The sequence below is a fragment of the Perognathus longimembris genome, chromosome 25 (genome assembly GCF_023159225.1).
Source record: "Perognathus longimembris pacificus isolate PPM17 chromosome 25, ASM2315922v1, whole genome shotgun sequence".
In the NCBI taxonomy this organism is placed as follows: Eukaryota; Metazoa; Chordata; class Mammalia; order Rodentia; family Heteromyidae; genus Perognathus; species Perognathus longimembris.
Window position 1 is genome coordinate 5,854,533 of NC_063185.1, and position 26,579 is coordinate 5,881,111.

The following is a 26,579-nucleotide window of genomic DNA, read 5'->3' on the forward strand; positions in this document are numbered from 1 at the left end:
CAACAGAAGATCAATTATAGGGGCTTCTCTAGGTAAAATCTCCCTAATTATGACTGTGCTCAACATAACATTTGTAAGTCAGATGATTTGATAATGTTCTTTTAATGTACTTCAGTATGATAATCATCAACTTTAATTGTAATTATTAGTATAACATGATTTATTATGAATCTTCAGCCACAGGGATACATCATTTGAAAAAGTTTAAAAGAAGTTGGCTTTTAATCTTTTTAAAATTTTAAATGATTTATTTTGGCAGGACTGAGGTTTTAAACTCAAGGCTATGTACTAGTTAGGCCACTTGCTCTACCACTTGAGCTAGGTCACCAGCTCTTTTTGCCTTAGTTTATTTTTCAGGTAGGTTCTCCTGATTTTATCTGGTCTTCTTAGCTGGGATTATATGTGTGTGCCCACATGCCTAGGTTTTATGAGTAGTGTTTTGTTCACTTTTTGCCTTGGCTGACCTCAAACTGTAATCCTCCCAACTCTCTGTCATGCAGGTGTCTTTTATTTTAAAATCTGTATTCTAGGTATGGACAGTGGGAATGCCTGACTGTATTGAAAGTCATCTGCATTCATATGCAGATTGCCTTATGCTACGAGGAATAACTTCATAAATGTAAATAGGTATTTATCTGATAGCCACATACTCACAAATATCCTACAAATAACACGATTGTTATGTTTAACATAAATGCATTGCATTTATGGACTGTAGGCAGTTGTGCTAATTTCAGAGTGCATATATACATATATGTATGTATAAAGACAAAATACAGAAGGTCAGTAATAGCTGAATGAAAGCCATGTCTTCTTTTGATTTATATGATATCAAGCAGCTAGTTTGATTTCATTTTCAGCCATTTTGTTAGTGATGTTGGTATATTGGAGTTCTGTTTTCCCACTAAGACCTTGGAATGTTTTAGTGTATCCAGGAGATGTCATCCTTTCCTTAAATAGTCATCACATTGTTTCTTGTCACTGTGTCCATTGTGTCCTGACTTTCATTTTACTTTTGATGAGAGGCAAGACAATGACTCGGGGGGAGGTTGAGGACAGGGCAAGGGATGCCAGATTATATGCCTGTGTGTATGTTTGTATGTGTGTCCCAGCAGGTTCCCAGGAATGTCAGAAAAATCTGGCATGCTCTGAGAGAAACACAGCTCTTAAAGGATGGCGGGTGGTTTTCCTCCACCTTGAAGGCTCTGCATGGTGTCCTTCATGGACCACCCTGATGAAGACACTGGAATTCCCTCCATCCTCTCACCTCAGCTTGGGATTCTCTTTGATCCTTCTTAAAAGTTTGCTACCTTCTCTAGAAGATGAGTCCATTAAAATGATTGTATTTACTTGCAAATTTAATAATTATTAAAACCCTCTGATAATAGAAGTTTAGAAGTTACCTTGGGCTCAGTTCCCACACATCTAGGCCACTGGGAGGAGAAGTAAGGTTAGGATGCACATTTCCTGCTCTGGGCTTGAATTAATCTTTGTAACTGGTAAAACTTTGATAAAAGTTTTATGAGATCCAATCATATCAGTGACTTTGTTTTTTCTCTCCCTCCCTCCCTCCCTCCCTCCCTCCTTCCCTCCTTCCCTCCCTTCCTTCCTTCCTTCCTTCCTTTGTGAAATTCCTTATCTTACTCACAAATATAATTTTGAAGTAAATTGCCCTTGTGGAAAACTTCCCCCTTTAACAGGGTTACCAGATGAGCCAAAAGAAAGGGCAAAAGTCAACCAATATGTGCTAACAGCTCTTTACTTTGGAATCATCATAGCTGGGTCAGGTACCAGCTTTAGGTTTCAAATGGACATGAGAGCTCTCATAGGCCATAGTCCACTCTCCCTGCAATGCAGACCTTGTGTGTCTGACAACTGCTAAAGCAGTTCAGTCATGGGTGTGACCTCAAGAGCTGAGAATGTAGCAGGGAATCTAACATGCTCTGTATGATCTAATTCTCCAGCTTTCCTGAAGCTTCTTAGGTAGTCTTTCACTCTGAGAAGTAGATGAGTGTGAAAGTAACTGAATAGTGTCTGTGAGTTAGCTCCAAACAAATTGCATTCATAGATCCTCAGGGCTGGGCAGAACAACTTCTAGGCTCCTGAACTAAGTTCTAGGCACAAGAATAAACACTGTTGGGGGAGATCGGTAGCTCGTGGGCCTCCACATCTCGAGAAAGTAAGCCTATGGCTGTGGTTATGGGAGATGAAACAGAATGTTTTAGCACCTCTTCCTTGTCTTTTCCTACCAGCCTCACACAACCAATGAGGCAACCCTCACTTTTTAGCAGATGCCAGTGATCTCAACCATGGGCTCAGTGTACATGTTGGAATGTTGAATGGAGGAAAACTTTAGAAGCATTCCAAAAAGAAACATGCACTCTAAAAACTGGTCCAAAATGTTAAGAGAGATCCTGGTTTATTAGTAGTATATTCTTCAATATATTAAGGCTTAAGAATCTTCCCTTTTATGAAGGTGGCTGCCCATTAATTGTCTGGAATGAGGATATGCTCACATTACAATGGAAACCATGTATAGTCCAGCAGGCTGAAGAGGTGCTGAGGGATGGGATTTACAAGATGGGTTTCTAATAAAAAAGAAGAGGGCTTGAGGTTGCCATCCTTATGGAGGTTTTGATTTCACCTTTCTAGGAAAGTGCTGCTAGCTCTGAAGTTGGTTAGTCAGCAGCTAAGATATATACAGTAGACATTCAAGATTGTAATGCTGCTGTTTTACCTAGAGGTGTGTGTGTGTGTGTGTGTGTGTGTGTGTGTGTGTGTGTGTGTGTGTACACATGTGTATGTGTAATGACTATGGGAAGATCTCTAGAGCCAGAGAGTTAGTGTTTTAATCACAACTCCAGTTTGCTGGTAAGTTTATCCCATTGTATATCAGTTTGTTCTGTAAAATTGAGATGAAAATGTTGCCTCTTACATAGGGTTGATGTAAACAAAAAAATCATGTAACATTCAACAGGGAAGTTAGAACAGTGTACAGCACATGGGAAGTCTTTAATATGTGGCATTGCACCGTCAGAGGATGCCCCTAAAGGGAAACATAAGAGGCTTGACTCCTGGAAGCCATACATGCCAGCATTCACAAGGCAGGCCCACACAGAGTCCTCATGTGTGTCCGTGCCATGAATACATAACTGGTGTTACACACAACACCACAAGTGATGGAGATGAAATACAAGAGTCTGTTCTCTCTAGAGTTGCTGGGCTCCTGGTGTGGAGAAGCAGATGAAATCCTGTGGTTGGAGCTAGATGGAAAGGAGGGAGTAAGGTTGCAGACTTCAGACTGGGCTTGGTATGAAAGTGACCAGTCTCAGGCAGGGTGACAGGGGTTAGGCTCTCCTTTTGCACTTGTCTGAGCATTGGTGCTCTGTTTCCTGACACAAGTTTCCCCTCCAGGGCCATGTTGCAAAAATTGCTTAATGGCCTCATGTAATCTTGCATAGCTCTCTGGTAGAGACAAATCTGAGGGAACCAGAGACCCTTGGAGTCACTGTTCCCACCTAGTTGGCTTCTGCACTGTGTGGATTGAGGACTCCTGTTTCAAACAGTAAGCTTGCTGGGGCAAGGCTGAGATTTGTGAAAGTGCTTACTCACTCATACCTTGCTTATTACTCCGTGGTCTTGTTTGGGTTAGTAGAGAGGGTACTCTGATGTTCTTCCAAACAAATGTTATGTGGCAGTAATGACTGATAGACTGCACACTACAAAATGTCCAGGTCAGATTCTGAGGTTGTTTACCAAATCTCCCTGCCTGATTTCTGGAGCTAATTTAAGGATAACTAACAGTGAAGCTTAATAGGTACTTCTTATTTCACACTTTTATCAGAACCTGTGCGGTTCCTGAATGTTGTCACAATGCTGATTTCTCTTGTAGTCTGCCTGCTACCAGACACTGTTTGGATCACTGAGGATGACTGTAAGCACCCTGAATTCTATATCAGAACAGAATAGTAAAGGATGGAAAACAGCCTTGTTGGCTATAAAGGCCCTCTGGTACTGAAGCCCTTATGTGAAGATAAAGAACTCTCTAGAAAAAGACCTCTGTGCATCCAGGTTGATAGGATTGCACCAGTCTCCCAGTGGCCTGCTTGACCTCATCCTGTTGGTGATGACAGTGAGAAATGATCAACAAAATTATTCTTGTTTTCTTTTTTCTTGGCTGACAAACCTGTTGCGTGCTCCATACCTGAACTCATAATTTGAACAAATCTGTGACCTGATTACCTTCTTCAGGTAACATTTTAGTAAGCCACACTATCGACACCCTTAGCTTTATATTTATAGTCTCATTTAATAGTCTTTCTGAGGGACCCTCCAGAACTTAAATAAAAATAGAATTGGTTGCTTTGGAAATTCAATAGGAAGTTAATAATGAGTTCATCTTGGCAGGCTAATCAAATAATTTTGGTGTGCCTAATAGTCCCTAAATTAGGACAGAAACTGTTAGGAAGTAAATGCACCATTAGGTTGGAAACAGAAATCTCAACATTTGCTAGACACCAATGGACATTAGCCAGTTGATGAAGTTTGGCAGTGACGTTCTAAGAATACATTTAGAGGATAATATATTGAGTTCTAATTTCTTCAGTGGAAGTATTACAATGTTATTAGAATCTGGAAATGCTGGAATCATATTTTATTTGTCATGATTTTATAGAAATACCTATAAAGGCAGTGACCTCATTGGTAGAAGGAATATCAGCCTATTAGCAGTTTTCTCCATGTCCCCCCTCCTGGGAGGGCATGGTCTTCCGCACATCAGGAGCCCTTAGAGAGGGCTACTCCGTCACATTGTGGATGGGACCTCTCTGTGATTCCCAGTAATATCGCTGCCAAACTTGAAAAGATTTCTTTCTAAACGGTGAAAGGAAAAGCTAAAAATACCTTTTCTGTTTTATCTGTTCTTTAGCTGCCTCAAAGCAAGTTCGACAAGCTCTATAATGAGGGAATCTTTCCTTGTAACGAGCAGTGCCACCAAGAGTCTCTCATGCTACAAACTAAGGCTTGTGACTCTGTGCCCCCACTGCATTGAGCTCAGGAGCTCAGACTTGGAATCTAGAAAAGGCACAGAAATGACAAGTGGATTAATGATCTACCCATGATTATTTTGAGTGCCATAGATTTTAGTTGTACTGCAAGTTTTGGGTATGCCAAATGTCAGTCAGAGTAAGTGTTGAATTAGGGGAGAGGAAGCCCCAGGCAAGGGCCATACTTTCCCACAATAATATTCTTCAGAAAAATTCCTGTAGGCTAAACTTCTGTATCATGTGATAGTATTAGTTCTTTGAATTTACTGGGTCCAAAAATTATAGAATTCCCTCCTCAAAACCATATATATGTATTTTTTTTGTTGAGCATATTTTTTCCAGGATTATGCTCACATCCAACAATAACAATGACAAAAATTAGCAAGTACCTGGTATACATCTTTCTGAATCATTCCTTGTGCCAACAGGAAGGAAAGAGGCAAATCAGTTTCGCCAGTCCCAGGTTTCTAGAAGTAGTCACAGTTATCTTTATACTCAGAGGTTGGTAGGATTTCTGCAGTGTTGTTGGTTTGTTCGTCTGGTTTTCTTTAAACAATTGAATGGCGTAGAATTCGTTTTGAGACTCAGAGTGTGTGGGGGAGGTAACTATTCTGGTCCTTGCAGGTCTGGGAGAATGCAAGGATCAACTTTCATTACCAATTAGGTGACTCTAGCATCAAAACATATACCTAAACTGCTCCAATCCAGCTCTAAGTCTTGGCTCATTTATTTTCACTTTCTGAGTGTTTCAGTTCATGATAAAGGCCACAAAGGTTGCCTTATCTGCCTATATATTATTTGGAGAATTTGCATGCAGAAATCCATGGCATGAGACTGCCACATACCTAACACTCTTAGCACAAGGCAGAATACTGTAAACAGTCAGTGTTAGGCCTTTCATTTTCAATGCTATTCTGCAGGAGGAGTTTGAGGCCTGGCCCCACTCTGCGACCCCTCGCCTACTTAGAGGTAGTTAGTTCACTGCTTGCATTGCTAGGTGACCTCAGAAGCAGCCTGAAGTCTTGGGCCAATCATGTTGGACTGAGTACTCTATAAATGGATTTGACAGGAAGGTCAACTCATCAGTGACATGTTTATTAGCTTAATTGTCTGATTAATTTTCCTTTGGAACTAATCTCCCTATAGGTGTAATATATAGATATATGTATTTTCCTGGTTAAATGTTGATTATCAGTGCTTATTTCCTTTTAAAATATATGTAGTTTTGGAATCTTTAAAGATGATCTTAACCTCATGAAACATATTTCATCATTTCCATATGGATTGGTCTTCTAGATATGAACTCCTTCCTGGAGCTGGAGTGCTGGTACTTTCTGTGATTTTGGCTCAAATGGCTGTGCTATGGAATGGTGGAGCAGGCAGAAGGATGGTTTGGTACCTGCAAATTCCGTTCCTCCTGTCACCAGCCCTCAGTTGATACTCTTCTTTGGGTAAAAACCTAATCTGGCCCTTCTGAGCTCTTCTTTTGCCTTTGCCCTGTTGTAACCCAATGAATTGCCTGTGTGGGTCACAGCCTGACCATGGAGGCTTTGCAAATGAAGACAGTGTTGCAACACTGTCTGCACTGTCTGCAGTGCCCAGCACGAGCTGCAGTTGATCCTCAGTTTAATTGTTCTTTCTCATTTCTGAACCTTACTTCACAAAGCATGCAAGGTAAAATGCAATTGAGGGAGTAAAATTATATGATTAGGACTTAGTAAAGAGAAAGTATTCAAAAAGTATGGGCTCTTGCTATTACTGTGATTACAGTGATTGTTCTGTGGGTTTGGAGGACATGCTTAGCACACTGCATGATTAGAGGATGAAAAGTGCCCCTGTTATTTCTCAGTTCTATTACTGATTCATTTAGGTTATGCCTTACATGTTTAAATATTCCCATTTTGTCTCTCTTTTAAAAGTGATGATTAGAAGCAGGCCTTAACATTTTTCTTCTTATGTGGTTTTCTACTTTTGCTAAGTGGGTATTTCAGAATTATTTACCCTTCTGCCTTTGCCTCCTGCCTTCCTTCTTTCCTTCCTTCCTTCCTTCCTTCCTTCCTTCCTTCCTTCCTTCCTTCCTTCCTTCCTTCCTTCCTTCCTCCATCCCTTTCTTCCTTCTTTCTTTCTTTCCTTTTTTACCTTCTCCCTTCTTTCCTTCCTTCCTTCTTTCCTTTCTCCCTTCTTCTTCCTTCCTTCCTTCTTCTTCCTTTCGCCTCCTTCCTTCTTCCTTCCTTTCCTTCCTCCTTCCTTCCTTCCTTCCTTCCTTCCTTCCTTCCTTCCTTCCTTCCTCCATCCCTCCCTTCCTTCATTCTTTCTTTCTTTCCTTCTTTCCTTTCTCCCTTCTTTCCTTCCTTCCTTCTTCCCTTTCTCCCTTCTTTCCTTCTCTCCTTCCTTCCTTCCTTCCTTCCTTCCTTTCTTCTTTCCTTCCTCCCTTCCTTCCCTTCCTTCCCTTCCTTCCTTCCTTCCTTCCTTCCTTCCTTCCTTCCTTCCTTCCTTCCTTCCTTCCTTCCTTCCTTCCTTCCTTCCTTCCTTCTTTTGTGGTACTTGGGATGGAACTTAGGGTCTTGTGTATAATAGCCAAGTGCTCTGTCACTGAGCCACATCCCCAGCTCAGGACTGTGTTATCCTTGCAAAGTGGAGTGGGGAAAATATCTACAGCTGATCTGAAGAAAATGGACTTGAGATTCTGTTAAGAAAAGAGAGGAAGTAGCTGTGAATGCCATGCACCTTAAGCCATTTGTACCTTGCTACACGGAGCAATCCAATAGGCTATGGCGAGAAAAGGGAGACCTATGGAGACTCCAAAGACAGCCAGGAATTTCACAGCCATAGACTGTTGACGTAAGCCTGAGAGATTTTCATACCACATGGTAAGCAATTGCTGCTGACAGTTAGGATGAGCAACGAACTGTAGAAACAAAACAAAAACAAAATGCACAGGAAATGGCATCAATAGCACTTGAACAGTGTTCAACCTAGGAGTAACTTGAGGTTGAAATGTCTCACCTGGGGGGTATTGATCTGCATGTTGGCTATAATACTGGGGCAGGTATCTACAGAAATGGGGTAGGGCAATTGATGGGGGAATGATTGAAGGCTGTGTGGTAGCTGTGTGCTATGGCCAGAGCCCTCTCAGGACTGGTTGATGTGGCTTTTACAAACTGAGGACCTGCAGAAGTCTTAGGTGTACATGCATGCACGCGCGCGCGCGCACACACACAGTTTTTGGTAAATGCTTATGGACATGCTGGTCACATTGATCGTCTCTGGGCAGAGTTCATTTGGGAAGCAATATGGAGGAATGAATGAGTCATAAGTAAGGCTTTTGGAGTCAGAATTTGACTATCATTTATTGGCTGGGCCAACTATGTTACCTCTCTGAGTTCAACATTCTCATCTGCAAAACAGAGTTCATCACATTATTTTGGAGGAACAAATGAGATGTTGTAGAAAGGTTCCCCTCTGGGTTCCTATCATCTCTATAGAAACTCGTTAAGACTCATGCTCACTGTTTCTGCACTGAATTTCAGGGATGTTCTGCTTGGCTCTGTGAGGTTTTGGTGATGTGTTGGAGCACTGACACACTGTATCCCGTGCAGTCCCTCCATCTGGCACATCTTGTACACTTCTCGCCACCACCTCTCTCTTCCAACTGCACTGCCCTTGTGCTTGAGTTAGAGGTTGGAGCTCTTGTAGCCCTTTCATGGTATGTAGCATCACCTTCTCTGTATATAGTTTACTGGATGACCTAAAGCAGTCATCATGTTTTGTTTTGTCAGTTGTGGGGCTTAAACTCAGGGTGTGGATGCTGTCTCTGAACATTTTTGCTCAAGTCTACCACTCTACCCCTTTGAACCACAGTACCAGTTCCTGTTTTCTGGTGGTTAATTGGAGATAGGAGTCTTGTGGACTTTCCTTCCCGGGATGGCTTTGAACTGTGATCCTCAGATCTCAGCCTTCTGAGTAGCTAGGATGACAGTGTGAGCCACTGGCATTTGGCTATGTTTTGTCTCTTGGGTACTTAGGACTTTGATGAGAGAATTCATCTACTTGGTAGATAGTTACCATGAGATCTGAGCATCTCTTGTATACTGTAGAGACTACTTCTATACTGTAGAGTACTTAGCAAAATGATCCAGGTAGAGAGAGACAGGAGAATAGAGATGTGTAGGAAGAGGCTGAGATGATGTTTGGCTTTCTCTGGGGTCCAGCTCCACTGTGCTCAGTGGGTCCATGAGGCATCCCATCAGAGACGAAGTCTTCCTTTTTCTGCTTAATTAAGATAGTAGTTTGACCTTTCTTTTCTACAGATAGTTGTTTTGTAGACACACTTGGCTATTTAGTTGAGCTTGTGTCCTAAACAGTGGAGACGTAATAGCTGAGATTTAAAGTTTATATTTGAAAAAATGATATACATTAGCCTATTATTTCTCCTGTGACAAGAAGAAGGCATCATTTGCTTTTGGCAGGCCTGTCATCTGCCCTCACGCAGGCTACCCAGGAGTATGTAGAGCATGGCTGGGACCTACAGACTTAAGAGAAGACAGACTAGGTGTATTTCAAAGGGCCTGTCTTTTCCACTGATTACTCTGGAACATAATGAGCCCATTTTCATCTCATTTGCCTCGCTGGGTCTTAAGGGGAAATGTACATTGATTCCTAGGAAATGTGAAACATTCCTCTTTCATTATAGGAACAATATAAACAGAACTACCTTAAAATTCTCAGTGCATGTTCTTGTTTCCAGTTTCAGGGAACTTAGAGTAGCAGAAATGAGCTGCAAAGATGCTAGGAAAGGTTTCTTTGGCCCTGAAGTCTCCAATTATACTATGGCACCAATATTAGATGCAAATGAGGCTTTCCTGTAGCATCGTGATATTTCCTTTCAAGAATTAAGCACAGGGCTGGGGATATAGCCTAGTGGCAAGAGTGCCTGCCTCGGATACCCGAGGCCCTGGGTTCGATTCCCCAGCACCACATATACAGAAAACGGCCAGAAGCGGCCCTGTGGCTCAAGTGGCAGAGTGCTAGCCTTGAGCGGGAAGAAGCCAGGGACAGTGCTCAGGCCCTGAGTCCAAGGCCCAGGACTGGCCAAAAAAAAAAAAAAGAATTAAGCACAAAACATTCTCCTCAATCCAGGAGGAACCCTTAGGCCTGCAGGTGATACTTTAGCCCCTTTCTGGCTCACAACAAAGAAAGGCAAGCAAGAGAAAATCATGTAGATGTTTCAAGTAACTCTCAAGGTCTGTTCATAAACAAGACCCAGAGTGAGAATGGTGGATAAGCACAGAGTGCAGTCATTTCTGTGTTCTGAACTGGCTGTGCTCTGGAGACCCACAGCTGACTAGCAGGTGGAATACATGCCCATGAAATCCTAGGAAATGAACTTGCCTCACCTCACCACTTGTCTCCTCTGGAAGGTTCTCAGTACAGTAACTATCATGACATTCATTGTCTATTTCTGACACAAACCTGCCCTATGCTTGTTCTGCTGGCTCTTTTAAGGCCAGTCTGCACAACAGATTGGCCAGTGAGGTGGGTGGAGGACAAAGATTCTGAAAGAGAACACAGTGAGACCATTCTCATCTTCCTTTCCTTGCTTGAAAGAAACAGTGGTTTCAACTAAGAGAGGAAGTCTCCTGAGACTCTGTTCCCTTGATTAGATCTTTGCTAATTCCGCAGCTGTATTTTCCCTGTAACAAAGCAAGCTAGCTTTAAATATACTGTTTATTTCTAGGTAAACTTTGATATTATGCTGTGTTAGAAAGCTGCCAGCCACTGATAGTTAACACTCAAGTTAATATTTGCCTTTTTATGGGCACTTGTGGTTGCCCTTGGAAGACAATTTTGTGATGTATAGTCCAGTGTATATCAAAGGAATTTTCCCTCCTGGTTTTTTTTTTTTTTTTTTGCCAGTCCTGGGGCTTGGACTCAGGGCCTGAGCACTGTCCCTAGCTTCTTTTTGCTCAAGGCTAGCACTCTGCTACTTGAGCCACAGCGCCACTTCTGGCCATTTTCTGTATATGTGGTGCTGGGGAATCGAACCCAGGGCCTCATGTATATGAGGCAGGCACTCTTGCCACTAGGTCATATCCCCAGCCCCCCTCCTGGGTTTTTGAAGCACAGAAAAATACCATCCTTGATACAGAAGGATGAGAGTAACAAATGAAGTATGCCAACAGGACACAGAGAAAACTCTGAATTATAGGGCACAGAGCAAGGGAACAAAGGCAGGAAGAACTCAGGGCAAGAGGAGGGCTTTTCAAAAGCAAGGTCAGAGAGGAGCCAACAGAAGAACACCTATAGCTGGAATAGAAAGGCACTCCAAAGATTGTTTTTGTCTTTAGTATCTAGCTCACCAGCTCACCAAAGGATGGAATGATCTATGGATGGATATGAGGAGCTTTGCCCAAGCCATGCCTGTCCCATGCCGAGAGCATGGCATAAATTTAGGAAGATTTTGAAGGGAAGAATTGATGCAACTGCCTTGATTTTTGCAATGACATTATTTGCACCCTTTAAAGCGGGAGTTTGTAAGAGGCTAGAGGTGAGACTGGTGAGGTAGGTTTACATGGGCCTGAGTAGCCCTGAAAGAGAAGACTAATCAGGGAATATCCTTCAGTGGGATCTATTCAATGAATGGATGACAGTGATAAGAGAAGTTTGTTGCAAGGAGAGAGAGGAAAGCACTTAGAGATAAAGTTCTCAATGATAGAAAGGAGACTGTAGGATTAGTTAGCCTGGGAAACAGCACCTAATGGTCAGGAGGAGCCAGAATTCATGCAGATGCTGGCTCTTGAACCCATTGCAGACCACTTTACTTTGGTAGCCCATTTACACCAGCCTTCATGATAATGTAACATTTATACTCAAAGCTAGTTTCTCCTAATATCATACCTAAACTCTGTGTTCCTACCAGGTACCAGTGGCATGCTGAGAATGTAGTGCTTTGCAGGCACTCTTGGACTCTTTACTCTTTTCTCTACCTTATACTCATCCACAAGGAAACATCTGATGTTCTAAAAATATATAGTTGTTCAGGAGCTATAAAATTTCCTTAAGTAACTATTGGGCTGTTTTATGGACCAGTTATCTCAACAGCATATAGACTTTTCTGATGGTGGGTGCTTAAATGCATGGACTGCTGTAAGGCTGGCCTAGGTTCAAGTCCTGGCCCTACCTTTTGCTGGCCAGATGGGTGGTCTTCATTCCATGTTTGGATTTCCTCTTCTACAAAGTGATGCTAGTAATGATGATTGGATGACCTAGTGTTTGTAAAGTGCTGAGAACAGTACCTGGCAAATAGTAAGTACTGTATTAGTATTAGATAAATAAAACAAGTCAGTGACTATCCTTTATTGACCATTTTTCCCTCTCTTCCTTCTCCTATTCCTTCCTTCCTTCCTTCCTTCCTTCCTTCCTTCCTTCCTTCCTTCCTTCCTTCCTTCCTTCCTCCTCCCTCCCTCCCTCCCTCCCTCCCTTCCTTCCTCCCTCCCTCCCTCCCTCCCTTTCTTTCTTTCTTTCTTCTTTTTTTTTTAACCAGTCCTGGGGCTTGGATTGAGGGCCTGAGCACTGTCCTGGCTTCTTTTTGCTCAAGGTTAGCATTCTATCTCTTGGGCCACGGTGCCACTTCTGGCTTTTTCTATATATATATATGATGCTGAGGAAATTGAACCCAGGGCTTTGTGTATGTGAGGCAAGCACTTTACCACTAGGCCATATTCCCAGCTCCTCCTTACCCTATTTCTCCCTTTTTTCTTCCCACTCCCTACCCTGCCTTTCTGTCCTAACCTTGATGTCCATGTTGCTTCAGCAGACACTGTCTCGACATTGTTGGTGTCTTTGTACAGGTCCATGTAGCCAGGCAGGTGAGGCCATTCCTTCTCTATCCGATTTCCCCAACCTCTTCCTCCATTGATGGTGGAGCCTGATTTTTCCAGGCTATTCTTTGTTGTGGCAGTCAGGGTTATGTCAAATGCACTTGTCAAATACACTGATTCTGGCCCCTGCACTGATGAAGGAGCCCTTGGTCAGTGAGGATCTGTGCAGGGTACTCATGTTTCTCCCTCCCTCAGTGACCCTCTCTTTCTTCCCTTGCCATAGGAATGGTTCTGTTTTGTGTGTTGCTCTTTTTGGGAGGAGGGAAAGAGGACTGCCTTTGAGGCTGTATGATTTCCACATCCCTGGATGGATTTTTTTCTCTCTGATACTAGGCCTCATTTACACAGTAATGAGATGTGGCAATGCATGATTTGATAAGCTGAAGAATGATTTAGATTGATAAAAGTGTCATGAAATTTAGTGCTTATGGAGGAATAACTTTCATGTAGGTTCACCATTAAAGGCCCCACTGTTAGTTGTCTGAGGTGACTGTGGACAGGATGTCTCCTTTCTCTCACCACTAGCATTTCCTTATAGAAAATCATATTCTACCCAAGCATCAGGAGACAGACACTGCACCCAAAGTCATCAGGTGTCCTCAATGTAGACAGGCTGTCTGGACTTGAATAATTTTCTGGTACCTTTTCCTGGATGGGGCACATACAAGATTGTGTCCCAAGATGATACTGTTCTTCCCTTTCCTGGGAGCATTTTTGGCAGTGCATTGAAGTCACAGGAATTGGGAGAGGAGAGAAATAAACAGGGTAGTCATTTACTAGTGTAGCTTGTTGGTTATTCTTGTGTTGATTGGTCCTTCGCCATTTCCTCAGGGACCTATCTCTATAGGCACTGGATTAAGCACAGGAGATGCGGAGAGAAGTCATAATCCTTATCCACAAGGTGTAAAAGGAGGCTTAGCAGTGACACTTATCAGTACCTGAGCAGGCCCTCTATGATGGGTCAAAAGAGAAATCCCAAATTCTCATGGGAACATTGATTACCAGTGGGTACACTTAAATGCCTTTTCAGATGGATCTTCCTTTCTCAGTTTATGGAATCTACTGCAGTGTGCCCCACATCTTGGATGGAAGCTGTTGATTCTTTCTTCTCCAGGGTGGTGGAGTAAGCTATACTAATCTCATGTCCACTTCACTTGTACTGTTTGGATGACTGGAAAGATAAAGGCATAGAGGGATGGGATTTATCTGAGAAGAAAAGAAATGATGGAAAGGGAACCTAAGGAAGGGCTAAGGAAGGGGAAAACAACAAAGTAAGAAAAGGAAGAGTGGTAAATAATTCTGCAGTGAACATGGTTTTGCCAGTAGCTTTGGTATGGCCTTGTTTGTGATACTTTGGGTAAATGCCCAGAAGTGGGTTGCTGGGTCATAGGGGAGCTCTATGTTTAGCTTTTTGAGGAACCTCCAAACTGCTTTCCAGAGTGGTTTACAAGTTTACACTCCCACCAACAGTGTAGTAGGGTTCCCTTTTGGTCATATCCCTGCCAGCATCTGTTGTTATTAGTTTTCTTGATAATGGCCATTCTTACTGGGTTGAGGAGGAATATTAATGTTGTTTTGATTTGCATTTCTTTTATGGCCAGGGTTGTTGAGCATTTCTTCATATGTCTATTGGCCCTTCTCATTTTGGAAAAAAATCATACTAACTAAGAGAAGTGAGCCAGACCCAAGGAAACATAGACTCTATGGTTTCCCTCATTGATAATAATTAGTATATTTCTAGGATAGTCCTAGCAGAGAATCATAATAGCTCAATAGCTATGTACATATGATCATATTAGATGACGCTAAGTGAAATGAACTCCAAGATATGGGAACAAGAAATTTTTCATTGTTGCAGTTATTTTTAATGTACTATGTGAAATTATTTCTTTTTTCTTCCCTATGGTTTAGCTCCTGTTGTCACTGTATTTGATTTTGGTACCATGGGTATTGTATATATGTTTATCTGAATTAGGGAAAGGAAGGGGAACATCAAAACGGCGAGACATAGGATATAAGAGGAACCAATGCAACAGTGATACAAGACAATGTGTTGGAAATTAACTATACAACTTGGGGAGGGGGTGGAACTGGGGAGGAGGGAAGGTGGGAGAAAAATGAAGGAGGATAAGAAGTTTGGAAAGAAATGTATTCACTACCTTATGTATGTAACTGTAACCCCTCTGTACATTGCCTTGACAGTAAAATTAAATAATTTTTTAAAAAGAAAGAAAAGGGAAAGTAGGAGATAAGTGTTAAAAACCTGACCACTAGTTGCTTCTGCCTCTTTGCAGAGGTGGCTCCAGGCCTTCCCATCCTCAAGGTATCTTGGCTGCCTGAAATGCTCTCTTGTTGCTACTTCCCTATATTTTGTCCAGCTTAATAGTTCTCTCTTCCATGGAGGCCTACCTCTGTTTATTCAGGTGAGAATCTCGCTTTCCTGATCTGGAAGAGGCAAATGGGTACAGGAGCCTTGGTTTACCTGTTTCCCAGGAGACATGCTGAAGAGATAAATGACTGGAATGTGGTCTCTTCTGAATTTACTTTTGCTGCAGAAGTGCTGGCAAGTTGGAAACGTAACAGCTGCTCAAAGGCAGTCAAATTCACTTTAAAAAGCTTATGGGGGAGAAAATTCTTGTCACTGAGAGGGTCTTCTCCCAAGAAAAATGAGCCAAGGAGCAAGAAAGAGATTGGATCTCAACTTAAGGAGAATTTTGCTTACAATTTGGGGTTTTAAAATTTCATATGCTCTGTGTAGGGTGCCATTTCTGATTTTTCTTTTTAACGGTAAAAAGTTTCTTTAAAAATCAATTTAAAAATTCATCTTTTGGCTGCCTGAACACCCATCAGACATCTTTTATATCGTTGGGCAGTTCCTTTTAGCTACATCTGTACATGTCTCTCCCCAGGCCTTTTACTTGTGTACATCCAGTCCCACCCAACTCCAGCATGCTTTGTCGTTAGATCCAGACCGAGGGTCCTGCCCGGCAGCTGCTCCTGAGCAGCAGGAAGAGATTTGCAGCTCCGACAGATACTTCATAGAACTATTTAGTGGAGTGGTGTGCTCCCTCAATCTCAAAGATACCAGAGCAGACCATAAGAAACCCTTCTCCCATCTCTCCTTAAAACAAACCTCCAATTTTCCAAGTCACCAAGAACCACACAAATGCCACAGATTGGTGGGTTGATCTGGGGCTGGTGACTCAGAACTTTCTCTGACCAGAGAAAGAATGATTTTTTTCGGATTACGATTGTCACTCAGAAACCAGCCTGTGCCTCAGTCTTGGGGGTGTAGGGATCAAAACAAATGCACTGGACGGCACCCAGCAGTGTGGGCAAGCCATTCCCTGAGCATAGGCACCAAGGCAGTGGAGGTGGTCATCTTTTCCTGAGATAGATGAAGGGCTGTGACTTCCTAGTGCTCCCCAGGTATCTTCTACAAAGGAGCCCAGGGGAGCAGGCAGCATAATGAGTTTAGCTAAGCTGTTGTGCCTATGATGCTGCAGTAGGTGCTAGAGGGCTGTTTCAGCTTCTGGTGGTCACAGAGAGGCCACTCTCTACACCTAGGCACAGGTAGTACTTCTGATTTGTTTTTACCCTACTGTGCCCTAACCTGAAATTAAAGAAGTAGGAGCTGCAAGAAGACTTGCCCTCTAGCCAAGCTGTTCTACCTGCTGTCCCGTTATGGCCTCTATAGCCAACTTTCTTGTCAGACATCCTGCTTCACTATTCCTTAGTTCCTATTCAGCCTTCAGGATCCAATTTCTTCTCCACTTTCAAGTCGAATAAAATCTTTAGCCACTACGGATGTCTTTGACATGTTTGGGTTTTGTTCTGTGTCCCACTCACTTGACAATACCAGTTTATGACACAGGTTATAGGTAGCCATACTATGGTTTCTTTCTGCTATTTTTTATTTCCTTGAGGGAATCAACTGTATGAGTAAACAGCCTTATGTTTTGCATGTAATAGGTGCTTAGTAAACATCTGAACACTCTTCCAAATCCTCTTAAGATTTGCTGCATGTTTTTCCCTGTGACTCATCATCCTAGAATAACTTCTAAATATAACAATCCCTTATTACTTAGGGTCTGATGAACACTTAACTGTTTTCACATCTTTACTAAAAGGCAGACAGGGGGAAGTGATGAAAGCTAATCCAGGCTATTGGCTTGTTGTGCAGGAGAATATTGAAATGTGAGATCAAAATAGGGTTTGAGGATTATCTCTTGAATTGTATGAGGATGGTGTCTCTGTATGCCATGTACCACCATAAGCTGGCATGAATTTAGTACTTGCACATCAATTCACATTTTTTTTTTTACCAGTCCTGGGGCTTAAACTCAGGGTATGAGCACTGTCCATGGCTTCATTTTGCTCAAGGCTAGCACTCTACTACTTGAGCCACAGGGCTACTTATGGCTTTTTTTGTGTATGTGGTGCTGAGGAATTGAACCCAGGGTTCCATGCATGCTAGGCAAGCACTCTACTGCTACATTCCCAGCCTCAATTCAAATGCTTATATAATAAAAATTATAGCAATAAAGCATAACTAGTATTTGGGAGAATTAGCTCACTCCATGAGACCAGCATTAATTCCTTCCAAGGATAACACCTCTGTTATCTAAGTTGAATTAGTCCCCATCTCTTAGAGGCCCTGCTCGCTCTCAGCATCACCACACTGAGGACCTACCTCCCAGCCCATGCACTCTGGAGATAAGTACTCAAACCACAGAAAACTTCCTATCAGTTTTTTGAGGCATGTATGATTGGATCGCAAATCCAGACAAATTTTACTTTAAGATAATATTTTGAACTATTATGCTATATTTCTGCAAAGCAGACTCAATATCAGGCAGACAAGCTGAAGAAAAGGAGGTCTGGATTTCTCCAAGCCTGCAAAGTGAGGGGCCTTACCATTCAAGATGTGGTTAGATCACCCTTATTTCTCTGCACTTCTGCCTATTGACTGCCAACTCCCAGTGAAGATAGAGATCAGGCATACTCAAGAGAAAGGGCTGAAAGCCAGTTTTCTTGACAACTCTATCCTGTTAAAGGGAGTGAGTCATCATGCTAAAGATTAAATCCTGGGTCTTTCTCCCACATACAGACATGAGTAGCAGGAGCTGATTCAATGATGGCTCAATTGCACATCACTAGCTTGCCAGGAGCCAGGTAAATGTAGAAGCCACCTCAGCCTGATTTATAGTCTTGAGCAGCACGGCATCCATCAAAAAGCTGCTTTGTAAGAAGGTCTAATTAGATTCTCAGGCCCCTAGCCAGATCTCACTGGACACACTGACATCTTACTACAGAGAACTGCAGTTCCAGAAAGTTCCTCCAGCCTGAGTTTTTGCTGGCTAATTGCCCAGGTTGGATGCATAATTTGCAGACTTTCCTGGTGGCTGAGCTGTCCCTTGGTTGCAAAGATTCCCGGAGGTGGGAACATTCGTGGGCTCTGGAATTAGTTTGCCCCAGTGCCAGTCTTGGCCCTATCACTGATCCGGAGTAACTTGCCAGTTTCTCAGTCTATAAAATGGCAAATTCATGATCCATTCATGAGCAATCCAAGGGCTTAGAACATGTCGCTCTAGTTTGTGGTTTATACTGCTTTGCTTAACTTACTATTTTTTTTGTTAGCAAGATATTTTATTTCTGAAATAAAAGTCATAAACCACTTATGCATTAAAATTTTAACCAGCCAAAGATATACTCACTTATAAATTGTCTTTTTGTATTTCTCTTTTTCTTTCTTTCTTTCTTTCATTTCCTTTTTTTTTTTTTTTTTTTGGTCATTTGTGGGGCTTGAACTCTCAGGGACTGAGCTCTGTCCCCGAGCTTTTTTGCTCAATGCTAGTGCTCTACCACTTTAAGCCACAGTGCCACTTCTGTGTTATTTTTTTCCCCCCAGTGGTTAAATGGAGATGAGTATCACAGACTTTCCTTCTTGGGCTGGCTTCAAACTTACTCACCCTTCTGAGTAGCTAGGATTTCAGGCATGAGCCACCAGTGCCTGGCATTTGCATTTCTTTTTCTTTCTTTTTTTTTTTTTTGCCAGTCCTGGGCTTGGACTCAGGGCCTGAGCACTGTCCCTGGCTTCTTTTTGCTCAAGGCTAGCACTCTGCCACTTGAGCCACAGCGCCACTTCTGGCCGTTTTCTATATATGTGGTGCTGGGGAATCGAACTCAGGGCTTCATGTATGGGAGGCAAGCATTCTTGCCACTAGGCCATATTCCCAGCCCCATTTGCATTTCTTAAGTAAGTGATTATTACATCAAGAAAGCAAAGCTTTTCTTGCAAGAAGAATTCTTATTCTAGTAAAACTCTTCATTAATAAGGAGGAACTATGCCCAAAGTTGATGTTGGTATAGGAAATCTGTGGGGAATTTGTATCTCTGTAATTCAGTGAAAGGAGACATGCTTTCTTCAGATACAAACCATAACTCCCCAGCACCACAAAAAGTATAGTGGTGGCATGGTCAGGTATTCTCAACAAGGCTTTCTAATACTATCAAATAAGATAGTAGACCAGCTACAAGCAGATGAAGGAATAGAGGGAAATACTTAGAACTTACTTCTCTCCCAAGTTTTCCAAGTTTATCTTGTATGAGCATGTGCATGTATTTTTCTTTTCTTCTTACTTTTTTTTTTTTTGCTAGTCCTGGGGCTTGGATTCAGGGCCTGAGCACTGTCCCTGGCTTCTTTCTGCTCAAGGCTAGCACTCTGCCACTTGAGCCACAGCGCCACTTCTGGCCATTTTCGGTATATGTGGTGCTGGGGAATTGAACCCAGGGCCTCATGTATACGAGGCAAGCACTCTTACCACTAGGCCATATCCCCAGCCCATCTTTTCTTCTTACTTTTTATTCAGGAGATTAAACCCAAGGCCTCATGTTTGCAAGAAGACATGGTCCCAGCTCAAATGCTTTCTTCTTTTAAAAACCAATATATTTTATGTAATTATTCTAAAATAATACTTTAAAAATCACTTTCGTTTCCTGTAAATTTAAATTTTAATGCTATTGTGTAACATTTTGTTTTTAGTTGATGTTTTTGCTTATGCAGTTTGTTTTATATTTGATTGCTGCCAAATATTTTTTTTCCCCAGAGTGGAGGACCAAACTCAGGGCCTTGCACTTGCTAGGCAAGTGCTCTTCCATTGAGCTACATCCCCAGCCCCTTGTTTTATATTTGAAAGATTCTCAAGACAATGTTAGTTTTTGAGTTCTCAAACTTAATGATGTTATTATGAATATATTGATGTGATGAGAGGAAAGCACTCTAATGGCAGAGGCTCAAAAATTAGAAAACGTGTATAACTCCAATGCCTTAGGTCTTGTCAGCTGGTATAAACCTAGTTCCTTTCCTTTGGTAGGCAGTCATCCATCCATACACCAGATACAGTGCACATACTTATTGATACAAGGGCCACATACCTGGAGACATGATGAACAGGATATCTGTGGCCCTGCCCTTGAGATTCTTGTTAATTCTCCAAACTGAGTCTTTCCAGACTTGATGGCAGGGATCTATCTATCTATCTATCTATCTGCATATATATATATATGTATATATATATAATTAATGTTAGTCTACTTCTGGGCATTCTCATTTTATTTTCTTACGTGACTGCAGCTCAAATGCAGGACCTTGTGCATGCAAGGCAAGTGCTCCATCACTAGTTAGTCCCTGGCCTCTTACTTTATTTATCTAACTCAATTACGGTCCTGTTCCTTAAGTGCAAGACATTAGAACCTTCCTATTTTGAATGAGCCTGGGTAGGCCAGCCTAGCATCCAGGCACAGCTGCTATTGCATCTTTGTAGCTCTACTGTAACTATGTCCTCATCAGCTCTCTGATGTGCTCATCTTCTTACATGAATGACCTTGCATCGATTGTCTCTGAAGCCAGGTATGGCCAGCCCTTTGCTCTGACCTTGGGGATGACTTCTCCTGCAAGATTCTGCTTCTGATGATTGGAAGTGGCAGATAGTTTGTCTTGGTTCATTTTATCTCCCATCTGATTATGTGAATTAGCCACAGTAAGGCTGGATGGAGAGAGGTGTGAGAGCCCAGATCACTACTCTTCACCCTGTGCTTATAGGTAGAGGGCTAAGGGCTCTGAGTGCAGAACTGCTGTTCACAGACCCTACTTAGGTCTTAAGCCAGATTTCTTATCCTGTTAGTTTTCTACTTAATTTTTCCTTACTTGCTGCTTTTCTACCTCCTAGCACCAACCTGACCATAAAAGTTAGGTCCAGTGTACACAGACTTCAAGTTCTTTTTTTCATGTAGTTTTGTTCCTATACATATGATAGGGTAGTTATATCATTATCCCTTTGCTTGCAACAATTGACATAAAGTTACAGAGCATTTCTAAGGGGTGTCTCCAGATTCTATGTCACACTGCCCATTTCACTCAATGATACTTCAAAGGACATTAGTACTTAGACAACCTGGCACATATATACATGTGACACATAATAAATGTCTGTTTATTTTCTTGTGGTGATTATGTGGTCACTCTGCTGCTTGATGCTTCTGGTTTGGGCAGCTTTTAACCCCTCTGAGAAATGTGGAACTCCATCACAGCCCAAATACTAGGAAACATAATTTCTGGAGAAGGCATGTGATAATCATGCAAGCTTCTAGTTCTTAGATGTCAAATGAGGGCATGAATATTCAGCATCCAAAACAAAGGTTGCATGATCATTTGGGTTTGCTATTTGATGAGTATGTCATCAGGGTCCAACATGATATACCCAGTATAGAATAGTTCTTTATGAGCTGTATCAATTTTGTTTATACTTTGGATGCTTTTTTCTCTCATCAACCTGTGACAAATAAGATCTGATCTCTATCTGTATCTCTTTTCCTCTCCCTTTCACAGTATATTCATATTTTCCTCTGAAGAATATGAATATTTTTCATATTAAGCAAAATGTTGTGATATATTGAAAACCACATCCACCTATGGTCAAATTTATCTAACCTTCTATGTGTGCATTTATTCATTCAACAATCATCTATTGAGCCGGGTCCTAGGAACATAAAGGTCAGTGATAATGTGCTGGTTCTCATGACGCTGTAAGGCTAGTCAGAGAGACAGTTAAACAGAGAGACAATTAACTAGCATCTTTAGTTTAGCTCACAGAATTTCACAAAACAAGCACTTAGCTCAATCTGGAGGGTGGTTTTAGTTCAGTCATAAAATTGAACAGAAGAGGCATCTAACTCAATCTGGAGCATAGACAGGCTTGTTGGAGGAGAGATTTTTGTGCTGACCTATCACAGCTATGAGCCCAGGCCACCAAGAAAATTGGGAAGGGCAAGCTACAGAGCTGGAGCAGAGAAGCATTTAGGCTCTAGTGTCAGACACATGTTGGTGTAAATCTTGATGATATTGGGGTAAGTTTTGTCATCAATAAGCTTCCTTGATGATGGTATCCATATTGCTTTTTTTGGCCAGTCCTGGGCCTTGGACTCAGGGCCTGAGCACTGTCCCTGGCTTCTTTTTGCTCAAGGCTAGCACTCTGCCACTTGAGCCACAGCGCCACTTCTGGCCGTTTTCTGTATATGTGGTGCTGGGGAATCGAACCTAGGGCTTCATGTATACAAGGCAGGCACTCTTGCCACTGGGCCATATCCCCAGCCCCCATATTGCTTTTAATGACTATTTTTAAAGTACTTGGCATGGCAAAAGATATAGACTAAGCACTTAATCAATCCTTGAGGTTGTTGTTGTTCCTGAAGCATCAGAGCCTGGCATGTCAAGAAAGGTTTGGGTTTTTCAGGATGGTTGGAACGTTGAGGAGTGAAAGGAGATGGAAGGCCCTAAAGAGACTGGGGATATGACTCATGCCTTAGAAGATAGAGAAGTCGCATTAGACTTATTTTTAGATATATGGATCAGAAAACCAAAATGCAGGTTTTTGTGCAGACATACTTCCCGTCACTCCTTCCCTTCATACCTACCCCCACATACTAAAGAACAGAACAACATCCGCTGGCTAAGTGATAGCACCAGACAGTCTCAGAAGTCTCCTTGGTTCTTAGAACATACCCACTGTGCAGTGGTCATTTATTACAATGCCCAGTATTCTGTTTGTAGTTCTCTTTAAATGTTAATGATCGATAATATAATTACAATGGAGAAAGTTCCTGGGCCAGTTGTGGGTTTAATTTAATTTACAAAGCCATCTGGAGCTATGCAGAATTGTTGTTTTACCTTTTTTCCAGACAAAACTTGGATGGCTTTGAGTCACTCTAATACCAGTTTCACGATAGCCCGTAACCAAGACACTACCCCTGGCTCTGAGGTCCAGAAGGAAAATTCTGTGGCCTAAAGATGAGTTGAAACAAAGCTTTTCGTTTGTCATGTTTCCTCTTTCTGCTTCTGCAAGGGCAGAGAAGGGGTAACATTTGGCTAGAAATGACCTTCTCTTAAGAAGTAAGCCTCATTCTCCTGGGCAAAAGGTCTGAAGAATGGCTAAGAAAATAATCCTTTTTGTTTCCATGTCTCTTAGGATTTTGAGAATCTGGTTCCTAGTTTGTATGCTGATACTCTTGCTGTTACTCACTGTGATCCAGTCCCACTGGCTTCCTCACTATTCCTGAAGTGTGACTGTTTTGTCCTAAACAGAAGTTTCCCCCATCTTCCTATTCTACTCTACTCATCTTTTGTCACTTAGCAGCCACTAGCATTGGCTGTCCATTAAATTTATTTTCTGTTGCTATAATAAATTGTAAGCTTCATAAGAACAAGTACATAAAACATCTGTATCATATCTGTAGTCCTAGAAGTGTCCAGTACATAGTAGCATCTCAAGAAATGCATGGTAAATGAAGGAATTCATGAATGAATCCTTGATTCCAGAGTACTCTCACAAGCGGAACATCTAGCTCTTCTGAGCAGATGGCATTTCTAAAGGTAGTAGAAAAGTAGCATTCATCCCAGTTGCTCTGTGGTGTGAGCCACACCACGGGGGTCTGTTTCCCTACTGCGGAAGCTGGGCTGGCTCTCAGTGACCTGTATTGGCCATTAGGATGCAGCAGAAGGGATGGTCTTCTAACTGGTCAACAGATCTTTAGCACCTGCTTTCACTCCCTCTCAGAAGGCAGCTGCCACCGAAGAGTTCGCTTCCTGAGCCTGCCCTGCTGTGAGGAACCATGGCATAGGTGTGTGGAGGGATGGAGAGCTTGTGAAGGAACATCAAGGGGCCAGCCAAGAGGTGTAGCTTTCTTTCAGCTTCTATCCCAGTCCAGCCACCACATAATTCCAGCCTCAGAACTTCCTAGTTGAGCTTAACCTAATTTCCTGGCCTACAAAATTGTGAGCAAATAAAATGATTTATTTGTATGTCAGTACATTTTGGGCACCATCAAATTACTTGAATACTTCAGTATCTTATCTCAGCACTCCACCTTGTCCCCTTCTTCTTGGGGTCTTGGATAAGAGCTCCTTCCCTGATCTTCACTTCTTCACCTTCTTTTTCATGTACGTCCTGTGATCTCTGCTTTGCCTTAGGAAGAAATATTCATCCTAATCATGGATCCTGTCATCTCTATTCTTGTTCTTTCTTTCTCTACAGTCTCCCAAACTTCTGAAATCCAGCTCTTGAACTTTGTTGAGATTAATATCTCAAAATCTTGTTAATTTCTTTCTGATCATCTGACCCATGAATCAGTTCTGTGTCTTCCTTCAGGCAACTCTGTGATCCAGCTTCTGCCTCCATTCTCCTCCCTTGCCGGCATCTGTGTCTGTATGTCTGCATCACGTTCCTCGGAGTTTAACATGCCATGTATTAGCATGAAGACTGGCCATTGGAGATAGTGTGGTGTTTTGTCTGCTGTTGCCTCCCGAGGAGATAGTCAGGAATCAGGAAGCAGTTCACAGTTGGTAAGGAATTTAGAGATTGTTCTGAGGTTGGCATGATCTTCCATTATGGGTGATAGACATCAAGTTCCAATTTTATTCTGCTTGGGACATTCCAAGGAATTGTGGAGGTTGGCCAGTACTTATGGTCTTCACTGAGGAAATTCAGGGGAGGACTCAGCACTAGTCTGGCCCAGAGATCCTTGTTCATTAAAAGCTCCAGGAGGGAAGGGATTATGCTTCCTTGCATTCTCAGAATCTACTGTATTGTAGATGGAGGATCAAAATAGGTGTTAAGTGATAAGATGGAACCACGTGGGTATGATCAGCATTTGTTAGCAGCATAAGGTGTTCATAGGAGAAGGGCATAGACCAGAGTCCTTCTTAGGGGGTATAGGAGACTATTGGGGACTGTAGTTTGACACAGAAGAGGATGCCCCAGGCTGACTGAGACAATTGCCTGGCAAGCTGGGCAGGAGACACTGAGTCAGATTTCACATTGTTTGGAAAAGTAACAGTTGCTGAGAGCCAACATTTATTGAGTATTTATGATGTAGCAGGCACTGTTCCAAATACGTATTAATTTAATCCTTGCAACACTTGAACAGTCCTTCGACATCAATACTACTATTAGTTGTCGTTTCAAAAAAATGAGGAAACTGAGGTATGGAAAAGCTTATGTCTGAGGTCACATAGCCAGAATATGAACCCAGACATGCTTGCTTTAGAGCCAGGTCTATTCCATCTGGCAGCTAAGATGTGAGGTTCTTATCCTCAGATGTCAAGAAGCAAATTCATATGCTTATGTCCATTTCTGCAGTCACTATGCATTTAATATTATATATATATACACACATATACAGATTGCATATAAAAACTTCAGTAAATAGTAATTCTGACAGTAGATTAAAATCAGAAATGGGCATTTTTTTCTCTCAATGGAGTGAAACAACATGGAGTGGGTTGCCTGCCACCTAGATAATGATAACTTTCCTAATTAATTTACTAAGTTACTACTAGTTACTAAGATGTAACTCACTAGGACTACCTATAAACCAGCAGCAGGACAGTTCCTGAAAGATCACATTTACAGTGTGCCAGGAACACTGAACAAACTGGAAGTTTATAAGGAAAGGATTGTTATCCCTACATTATAGGTGAGAGAAAAGCCAGGGCAAATGATTTGCCGAAGGACCTAAAGTTGTCCCACTCCAGAATTCATGAGTGTAACTTATTCCACAGGGCACAGCATTCCACAAGGAGTCCTTTTTCTGTGTCATGCTGATGTGTGTGTGTGTGTGTGTGTGTGTGTGTGTGTGTATGTATATGTTTACAGAAACACATGTTCTTTGACTGGAGGGATTCAGTTATTATAGGAAGAAATTGCTTAGCTAGTTGATCTGGTGAGAAGTTTAGCTACCTCTTTGGATTTGTGGACTGGAGTAAGAGCTCTTTGCTCTGGGGTTCCACAGTCCCTATCTCTCTCCAGGATGGGAGTTCCTCTGGTTAGGCTGACTGAGCTTTTCTCAGCCCCTCTGGTCTCAACACAGTGTAGTGGATATGAACAGGTGAGCATTTGGCTTCTTTCTAGCTGTATGATTTGAGGAGACTTGTTCCCCATCTTTGGGCCTTGTGTTTTCATCAGTAAAATATAGAAACCATGACTACTAGACACGAGGATGTATTGTTTGTAGGTAAAGAGCAGGACATAGCCTCTGCTGGCCTTGATGAGAGAACCATTCTGCCTTCTTGAGCAGCTCTCTTAGGCCCCCATTCTTT

The 26,579-nt window shown here is 42.1% G+C and overlaps 1 protein-coding gene across 1 annotated transcript in view; it reads right to left on the bottom strand.

The window, feature by feature from the left end:
• Positions 1 to 26,579, bottom strand: part of Trpc7 (transient receptor potential cation channel subfamily C member 7) — a 123,934-nt gene that overhangs the window by 45,027 nt on the left and 52,328 nt on the right. The window contains exon 4 of the mRNA XM_048334241.1: positions 7,789 to 7,953. Coding sequence (XP_048190198.1) covers positions 7,789 to 7,953 — 165 coding nt within the window. The remainder of the gene's footprint in view (positions 1 to 7,788; positions 7,954 to 26,579) is intronic.